The sequence below is a fragment of the Rhinopithecus bieti genome, unplaced genomic scaffold (genome assembly GCF_001698545.2).
Source record: "Rhinopithecus bieti isolate Rb0 unplaced genomic scaffold, ASM169854v2 scaffold_44745, whole genome shotgun sequence".
NCBI classification, from domain to species: Eukaryota; Metazoa; Chordata; class Mammalia; order Primates; family Cercopithecidae; genus Rhinopithecus; species Rhinopithecus bieti.
Window position 1 is genome coordinate 1,192,349 of NW_016818280.1, and position 9,378 is coordinate 1,201,726.

The window sequence follows — 9,378 nt, forward strand, 5'->3', positions numbered from 1 at the left end:
TTTGAGACGGAGTCTTGCTCTGTCCCCCGGGCTGGAGTGCAGTGGCGCGATCTTGGCTCACTGCAACCTCTGCTCCTGGGTTCACACCATTCTCCTGCCTCAGGATTCAAGTGCCTCCTGGGTTCAAGCAATTCTCCTGCCTCAGCCTCCCGAGTAGCTGGGACTACAGGCGCCAGCCACCACTCCCGGCTTATTTTTTTTTTTTTTTTTTTTTTTTTTGTATTTTAGTAGAGACAGGGTTTCACCATGTTAGCCAGGATGGTCTCGATCTCCTGACCTCGTGATCCGCCAGCCTTGGCCTCCCAAAGCGCTGGGATTACAGGCGGTGAGCCACCGCGCCCGGCCTTTTGTGTGTTTTTAGTAGCGATCGGGTTTCATCTTGTTGGCCAGGCTGGTCTGGAACTCCTGACCTCAGGTGATCCGCCCGTCTTGGCCTCTCAAAGTGCTGGGATTACAGAATAATCTTTAGACATTTCTTAATTGATCCACTGTCTTGTTCTTTCTTTTATCTTTTGTTAGATAGCTATAAAAAAAGATTGTTTTGGCCGGGCGCGGTGGCTTACGCCTGTGATCCAGAGACCAGCCTGACCAACATGGAGAAAACCTGTCTCTACTAAAAATGCAAAATTAACCGGGCGTGGTGGCCCATGCCTGTAATCCCAGCTACCCGGGAGGCTGAAGCAGGAGAATCCCTTGAACCCGGGAAATCCGGTGAGCCGAGATCGCACCATTGCACTCCAGCCTGGGCAACAAGAGCGACACTCCGTCTCAAAAAAAAAATTGTTTTAAGGCCGTTTTTTTTTGCATAAAGCTTGAAACTCCTATATAAGCACATTTCCTCGTGTGTATTTTTGTTGAATAATCTCGAAGCATACATAGTTCTTACTTGTGGGAAATTAGAATTCTAAGGCCTTTGGGCACCGTAAAGCTAGAATTTTTCGCGTGAAGAACACGCCCCATAGCACCCGACCCCCGCCACCTCCACAGCACCACCTCGTGTTCACAGCATTGACAAGCATGAATAGCGCGGGGCAGGACAAAGACTGCAACTCCCATAATGTCTAGCATTTATAGTGACGTCAGTACGGAGCGCGGGCTGGCTTCCTAGAGCCACAGCTTTTCCATTGGCCAACTATTGGAGGCGCCTGCGCAAATGATGCAATCCCGCCCCCGCCCCACCCCCCGGGACGCGCCTGGGGCGCCCCAGCTTTTTCCTGGGATAGCGATGGAGACCCCGGGTGCATCAGCTTCTTCCTTGTTGCTCCCTGCCGCGTCCAGGCCCCCGAGGAAGCGCGAGGCGGGAGAGGCTGGGGCTGCGACTAGCAAGCAGCGGGTCCTGGACGAGGAAGAGTATATCGAGGTACGACCTCGGGGCGGACGCCGGAGACTTCTGGGCCCCTCCCCTGCTTCACGCTCCCCTCGGGTTCCCTCTCTCGGGTCTTGACGCTCCGTCTCCTCTTGGAAGTGGAGGAGCCGGAGTCCCTGCCCTTGGGGTGTGGACGGTCCCACGAGTCAAGTAAATAGGGCAGAGGAAGACGTCTGTGGTGGAAGAGGCTGTAGCAGTGTTGTCAGGGAAAAGAGGGAGCGGCTCTTTATAATGGGACGGGGGTCAGGGAAATAAGATTTTCTGTTAAAGTGTAAGAGTTTGACACACTGGAAGGATGGTGGCAAAGAGGGCTTTCTAAAGAGCGGTGGCAGCAAGTATGAATGCTGGGGTTCCAGGAAGAAGCCTGCAGTTGTGACAGCATCTCGAGTGAGTGGACCTCCGTCTCCCCACCACAAGCTCACAGAAGGAGGAGCTGAAACGGGGATTGGCGGAAGTCAGTTTGGTTTTAGACCTGTTTAATTCGGGACACCTTTTGGGATATGTAGATGGGTGGCTTTAACGGACGGTTGGGTGCCCAAATAGGCAGCTCGGGAGCAAGGTCTGGCTGGAGGTGCAGACTTGGGAATCTCAGCCGGTGCTAGTGACTGGCTGAAGTTACTCAGGAGAAAGGTTTATTTTTATTTTATGTTTTGAGGCGGAGTCTCGCTCCTGCCTCAGCCTGCCGGGTAGTTGGGACTACCCACCACGCCTGGCTAATTTTTGTATTTTTAGTAGCGGCAGGGTTTCACCATGTTGGCCAGGCTGATCTCGAACTGCTGACCTCAGATGATCCGCCCGCCTTAGCCTCTCAAAGTGCTGGGATTACAGGCGTGAGCCACCATGTCCCGCCAGGAAGAAGGTTTAGATTGGAAATAGAAAGTCATGTGTGGAATGAAAGTGACAACACCCACGTTGGTCTGGCTGGTGGGGAGCCAACAATGGAGAATGAGAATGACCAGTTAGCAAGGGCGAGAGAGAAGAGTTTCACGGACATCAGAAGAGTGTTTAGTGATGTTAGAGGTCGCAGCATGGCAACCATATGGGATGCTCAACCTGGCTAGAAAGTGCCCTCAAGCTCCCTCAAGCCAGTCCCAATCACTGGGGAAGCAGAATTTGAAGGAGTGGACTGTGAGGCAGGAGTGCCCAGAGGTAACTCCAACTTTCTTTTTTTTTTCTTTTGAGACAGTCTTGTTCTGTCACCCAGGCTGGAGTGCAGGGGCATGATCTTGACTCACTGCAACCTCTACCTCTCGGGTTTAAGTGATTCTGCTGCCTCAGCCTCCCAAGTAGTTGGTACTACAGGCGCCTGCCACCACACCGGCTAATTTTTTGTATTTTTAGTAGAGATGGGGTTTCATCATGTTGGCCCGGCTGGTCTGGAACTCCTGACCTCGTGATCCACCTGCCTTGGCCTCCTGAAGTGTTGGAATTATAGGCATGAGCCACTGTGCCCAGCCTCTGACCTTCCTTCTGATCTCTCCTTGCAGGGCCTCCAGACAGTCATCCAAAGGGATTTCTTTCCTGATGTGGAGAAGCTCCAGGCACAGAAGGAGTACCTGGAAGCCGAGGAGAATGGAGACTTGGAACGGATGCGTCAGATTGCCATCAAATTCGGCTCTGCCTTGGGCAAGATGTCCCGGGAGCCCCCGCCGCCCTGTATGAGGACCCTGTGGGTCGTGGAGAGGGGAAAGCCTGCTGAACTGTTGCTTCAGGCTGCTCTAATTCTCATTCCCCTCTCCTCCCTTAGATGTGACTCCAGCCACGTTTGAAACCCCTGAGGTGCATGCAGGCACTGGAGTGGTGGGCAACAAGCCCAGGCCCCATGGCCGAGGCCCGGAGGATGGTGAGTGAGGATGCCCTCTTTCAGTCACCTGGTCAGGATTGCCTGGGCATCTTAGCCTGTGAGGCCCTCAGGGGGTGCTCCAGAGGGCTGCAGGTCACATCTTGTTCCTGAAGGGTCTTGCCTAAATACCAGCCTGTGAAGTCAAAGGACGCTGGTCTAACTGGTAAAACATCTGGGTCCAGCTCCCACACGTGACTCGCCTCTGTGAAATGGGACTCTCACCAGCTCTCACTGGCTTCTCTGCTGTGTTCCAGCCCTGCCCTGTGGGCTTCATGGATGTTGGAAGGCTCCTTTTGTCACTATCCTGAAGACGCCTCAGGGCCTCTACATTTGTTTCCTTCATGTTGGTCACTTCCCAGATAACTGCATGACTCGCTGTTTTTCTTTCTATAGATCTTTGCATAGATGTTACCTGTTCAGAGAAACCTTTCTTGACCTGCCACTGTAAAGTCACAACACCACTGGTGCTCTGTGGCTTCCAGCCTGGCTTTGGTTTTTCATCACAAGACATTTTATTTTATTTTATTTTACTTTATATTTTATTTTTTGACACAGAGTCTCGCTCTCTCACACAGGCTGGAGTGCGATGGTGTGATCCCAGCTCACTGCAACCTCCACCTCCCGGGTTCAAGCAATTCTCCCTGCCTTAGCGTCCCAAATAGCTGGGATTATAGGCTCCTGCCACCACACCTGGCTAATTTTTGTATTTTTTAGTAGAGATGGGATTTTGCCACGTTGGCCCGGCTGGTCTCGAACACCTGCCCTCAGGTGATCTGCCTGCCTTGGCCCCCTAGAGTGCTGGGATTACAGGTGTAAGCCACTGCGCCTGGCCAAGACATAACATTTTAAAGGCATTACTATTTATGGTCCCTTTCCCTAATTGGCATCCCTTGCACAAGAGCAGAAGCGTTATTTTGCTTTCGTCTGTATGCTGTGTTGAGAACAGCACACGTGGTACTGTGGGCCTTGTACAGGTACATGTGGAACAGATGAAAGTTGTCATCTTCAGCATGTTTGCTGGGACACACAGGTGTGTATGGTAACATCGTGACTTGATGGGGGAGTCCGTTTAGGGAAGGGCACTCCGAGTCCTGTTGAATGTAAGTGTTGTGCACGCCATGGGACTTCCGCATGGTCAGGTCCTCTTTTAATCAGTAGTAGAACATCAGTGCACGTATAGACGAATGAGATGTTCTTTCCTATCAGTTTCTAGACTCCAGTGTGCTGGAACAGCACAGATGTGTTATGTGTTTGCACAAACGTGATATTTTTTGCTTTACAATCCAGCTTTTTCAGCCATTAACACAGTCCTTGTTGTCCTTGAAACTTGACTGTCTGTTGAAAATGTAGCTTGTGCATCGCAGGACAATTTGTAGATTTTTTCTTCCTTTTTTTTTCCTATAGAGATGAGGTTTCATTATGTTGCCCAGGCTGGTCTTGAACTCCTGAGCTCAGGTGATCCTCCCACCTCGGCCTCCCAAAGTGCTAGGATTACAAGTGTGAGCCATCATACATAGCCAATCTGTAGATTTTCAATACCTATATACCTACATGCCAGTAAATATAGGAATCCTTTTCAGAACCTAAGTGGTAGGCGCCATCATCGCGTTTACAGGTGAGGAAGCTGAGGCTCAGAAAGGCAGTCACTTCTGCAGGTCTCAGCGATGGTCAGGGTTTCACTTCTTATCTCTCTGAGATGAATGGGGTTTCACTTCTTATCTCTCTGAGATGAATGGGGTTTCACTTCTTGTCTCTCTGACCCCTGTCCTCATCCCTTGGGTCTTGAACTTGTAGCCACTGTGCCTTGTGCATAGCCTCGCGTGTAGCAGGTGGTCAGGACTGTCACTGGACTCGAAGGCAAAGCTCTCCAGGTGGCCCCGCTGAAGTTTGCACCACCACACGCAGCACCAGGGCACCACCTCAGTGGGGGTACCACTTTCCATGGTGGCAGGGTTGGTGTCGAGGTGTTTGGGATTGTGGCTTAGCACCTGTGAGGCCCCATCCAGAGGACCGGGTCATATGGGGTCCCTGGAATTGGGGCTGGCTCTCAGGTCAGGATGATAGGCGATGACCACCCACCTGTAGTACAGGTACCGGAAAGAGAAGAGTGGTTATAGTAAGGAAATCCTAGGGAGTGAGGGAGAGCCCCCTGAGGATTTGGAGGTACATCCCACAGGACTGGCACCACTTTGGTGGGGGAGGAGCCTGCCCGTGATCACGAGCTCTTGCTGTAACACCTGTGTTGCTCCCTCCGGTCTGAATCAGACTATGTAATTCCCTTGGCATCCAGCACGTGAGCGGAGCTGGCCCTGCATCTGTAGGGCACCACCTGAAGGCTCTCTGGGCAGTCAGAGTGGGCGGATTCTGCCCCCATGGGGAGTCCTTGGCAGTGTGGGTTCTCATGGGCAGAAGCCAGGACCAGGGGAGAGGATTCCAGCACTGCATGTTGGGGGCTGTGATTCCTGGGCCTGGGTGTCGTCCTCTTTCCTGACTGCAAAGGGTGCTGTGTTCCTCCTCCCGCAACCCCTAAGCAGGAGAGGCTGGAGAGGAGGAGGAGAAGGAGCCACTGCCCAGCCTAGATGTCTTCCTGAGCCGCTACACGAGTGAGGACAATGCCTCCTTCCAGGAGATCATGGAGGTGGCCAAGGAGAGGAGCCGGGCACGCCACGCTTGGCTCTACCAGGCTGAGGAGGAGTTTGAGAAGGTGTCTCTGGGGTCTTGGGTGTCACATAGGCGTAGGCACCCTCTGTGGTGGTTGGGGGAGCCCCAGGGCCGTGGGTACAATGCCCAGGGGCATCTCTGACCATCACTTTTCCCCATGTGATTGCAGAGGCAGAAAGATAATCTTGAACTCCCGTCAGCAGAGCACCAGGCCATCGAGAGCAGCCAGGCTGGTGTGGAGACCTGGAAGTACAAGGCCAAGAATTCCCTCATGTACTATCCAGAGGGTAAGCAGTGGGCCTGGCAGCCAGATGGGGAGGTGTTGGGTCGAGCTGCGTGTGTCTGGCTCTGTGTTTGGAGCAGCCTTCCAGGTGTGTATGTCTGTGCCCCCTTGGAGTTTGGGCCTCCAAGAGGTACTGGTCTGTCTCGGAGTGGACAGGTCTGTGTGAGGTCAGCAGTGAGTGAGGCCCTCTCCAGCGGCACCAGGGCCTGCGTTCTGCTCAGTGCTTCTGTTCATCTGGGAGTGACTTGGCCGAGAAGCGAGCTCCTCATGCTCCTTAGGCTGCTGCCTTTCTGACACCTGCTGCTACCTTTGCTTCATCTGCCAGGTGTCCCTGATGAGGAGCAGCTGTTTAAGAAGCCCCGGCAGGTGGTGCATAAGAACACGCGCTTCCTTAGGGACCCCTTCAGCCAAGCCCTGAGCAGGTGCCAGCTCCAGCAGGCTGCCGCCCTCAATGCCCAGGTGAGTGGCGGGTCAACAGGGTCACATGCGTCAGGCGGGGCAGGGCTGCCTGGGGGCAGGCACAATCTCTCCCATGTCCTTGAGCTTGGCGGAGCTCAGTGAGTGGAACCATCTGCGGCCCTGTGCGGCAGGGTCCTGAGTCTTTCCTCAGCCCCAGTGGGCTTCCATTAAACACTGCCTTGGTCACACACGTTCTGTAGGTCCGGATCTGTGCCAGCTCCCTTGATGGCAGGGGCATGAGAGAAAAGGGGCTGCTGGGAGTGAGTCCAGGCTGGCCGCTGCACGCGCACATAGGGGGCAGGGAAGCCAGCGAGCAGCAGAGGGAGCCCAGTCCCGGGGGGTGGCTGGGGTGGGACAGGCCCTTGGTGGGCAGAGAGCAGAGGCTTTCTGAGTCAGGGAGCAAGACGAGTGGACACTCTCTGACAGTGACTGTGGTGGTCACAGGGTTGAAGTGGGGAAGGCAGGAAGAGACTAGAGCATAAGTCCTATCTGTCGTCAGCATTGCCCCCTGCAGGGACCTGGTGTCGGCATCCTCTGGAATCGTTGGGATAGGCGCAGCTGGAGCTGAGCCCTGGCACCTCCCTGGATGGGAGGAGGGGCTTCCCTCGCTCGGGTGCCCACTTTGACAGGCCCTCAAGGTCTTTGGGGCGGTTGAGGCAGGGGCCCTCCCTCTCTTTCTCCAAGAAGGCTGCCAGCCCCAGAGCCCCAGCCTTGCCTTGAGGAGAGGAAGTGTTTCCAGCATGTTCCCACGTGTTTGCCCACTAGCCCACTGTCGAGCGTGGGCTGCAGTCCCCCTGATGCCAGCCTCTCTGCTTGTTCCAGCACAAACAGGGCAAGGTGGGCCCCGATGGCAAGGAGCTGATCCCCCAGGAGTCCCCTCGAGTGGGTGGATTTGGATTTGTTGCCACTCCTTCTCCTGCCCCTGGTGAGAAAAGTGCCCACTGGCAAGTGGGCCTACTGCTGGGACTCCCTGGGAGAGGTGGGCTTCTCAGTCAGCCCTGGCCACTCTCGGCCTCCACCTGGCCTGGCCCACAGCTTGTGTAACTCAGGGACCTGGTGTCCTGTCTGTACAAGGCCTTAGAGGCCAGGTGTCCAGGCTGCTTGGAGCCGTGGGCGGGCTGGACTCTCAGGCAGACCTGACCCGAGACATCTTGGGGTGATGTGTCCTGTCCTGGTCCTTACTGTGATGTCAGCAGGTGGGGGTGTGTGCATAGTGCTTATGAGTCTAAGTCTACCTAGCACTGCCGGGAGGGAGGCTCGGCACCTCAGGGGGCAGGTGAAACTCAGGTGGTCCCGTGGCATGCGTGGGTGCCCCTCCTGCACTCTGGCCTCTGTGTTTTTGGGTGCTGGTGCTGTGTCACAGGCCAGGGCATATGAAGGCACCACAGGTTTGCCTGGGGTTCTAGGAGGTTTGGGAGCCCTGGAAGTCCTCCTGCATGGCTGGAGGAGACCTCCCAGAGGCTCATAGGCGAAGCACATGGCTATAGGGCCTTGAGCCTACCTCGGGCCTGCTAGGAACTTGGCATTTCCCTTTCGGAGGATGGAGGTGCCAGGGTTCCAGAGTCCTGGGGAAGGAGAGAGGGCTCGCTGCCTGCCTTCGTGTTAGCAGGGATGCACACTGGGTGAACAGGCTGTGACTGGAGGGGAGGGTGGTGGGGAGTCCTCTGGCCTGAGATGGTTTTGGGCTCTTTATTTGCAGGTGTGAACGAGTCCCCAGTGATGACCTGGGGGGAGGTTGAGAACACACCGTTGAGAGTTGAAGGGTCGGAAACCCCCTACGTGGACAGGACACCGGGCCCAGCTTTCAAGGTGGGTGGTGGTGATGGGGGGACCGTGTATGACCGGGGTGGACACCTCTAGAGCCCTGAGTGCCTGTGGTTCAGGACTGAGCACTGGGATCGGCCCCCAGCTGCTGACAGGCAGAGTGCTGGCTTTTCTGCCAGGGCACCGAAGGCAGGTGTGGGTGGGTGGACCTGTCACAGAGGGATTTGGGGGTGTGAGGGCTGAGACACCAAGGCAGGGAGTGGCTTGGGCCCTCTGGATCCTGGAGGCCAAGTGCTGTTCATGAGTGAGGCAGGATAGTCACAGACACGTCAGGAGCTCTGCAGGCCTGAGGACCACGGGACGCGGCCGTGTGCTTGCAGAGGAAGGCCCCTAGTTACAGAACACGACTGGGGCATGCTGGATGACACGGCTCAAGCCTGGTGTTGTAGGAGTGGTCAGGGTGGAGTGTGTGAGAGCCGGCACAAACCAGGGGAGGCTCTTCATGGGCTGGGTCAGATGCAACAGGCCTCCCCGTACCACTGCGGGGCTTTCCCCAGAGTACTTAGTAGAGGTAACCCATGTCCACACAAAACATGGGGAGAGGTTTTGGTTACTCTGGTTCTGAATTGTCTGTGATGCAAGGATAACCAAGGCAGACGTGCGAGAGGGATAATGAAGAGGATGCTGTGCTGTCAAATGAGAGAGTATAAGGCAAGGGCTGAGGTGCTTCCGAGGTGCGCCCGCCACTGCTTCCTGAGTCTCCAGGCCAATGGAAATTCTGAAATCATGATCCAAGTCAGAATTTAGGGCTTGATAAAGATGGCAACTCAAATTGCACTGAATAGCACAGTATTTAGAAATGAAGGAAGCTGGGTCCTTAGGATGTGTAGCAGCATACATTCTGGAAAGGTGAAAACGTTACATGTAAAAACAATAACCATAAAACAACTAGAAGAAAATAGTGGCGAGTATTTAGTTTGATTTTTTTTTTTTTTTTTTTTT

The 9,378-nt window shown here is 54.7% G+C and overlaps 1 protein-coding gene across 1 annotated transcript in view; it reads left to right on the top strand.

Annotated features, from left to right (window-relative positions):
• The first annotated feature begins 1,135 nt into the window (after positions 1 to 1,135).
• The window catches only part of ESS2 (ess-2 spliceosome associated protein), an 11,041-nt gene continuing 2,798 nt past the window's right edge, over positions 1,136 to 9,378 (top strand). The window contains exons 1-8 of the mRNA XM_017856708.1: positions 1,136 to 1,360; positions 2,854 to 3,022; positions 3,114 to 3,209; positions 5,744 to 5,913; positions 6,040 to 6,157; positions 6,479 to 6,612; positions 7,435 to 7,537; positions 8,312 to 8,421. Of these exons, the coding sequence (XP_017712197.1) occupies positions 1,154 to 1,360; positions 2,854 to 3,022; positions 3,114 to 3,209; positions 5,744 to 5,913; positions 6,040 to 6,157; positions 6,479 to 6,612; positions 7,435 to 7,537; positions 8,312 to 8,421 (1,107 nt within the window). The 5' untranslated portion in view covers positions 1,136 to 1,153. The remainder of the gene's footprint in view (positions 1,361 to 2,853; positions 3,023 to 3,113; positions 3,210 to 5,743; positions 5,914 to 6,039; positions 6,158 to 6,478; positions 6,613 to 7,434; positions 7,538 to 8,311; positions 8,422 to 9,378) is intronic.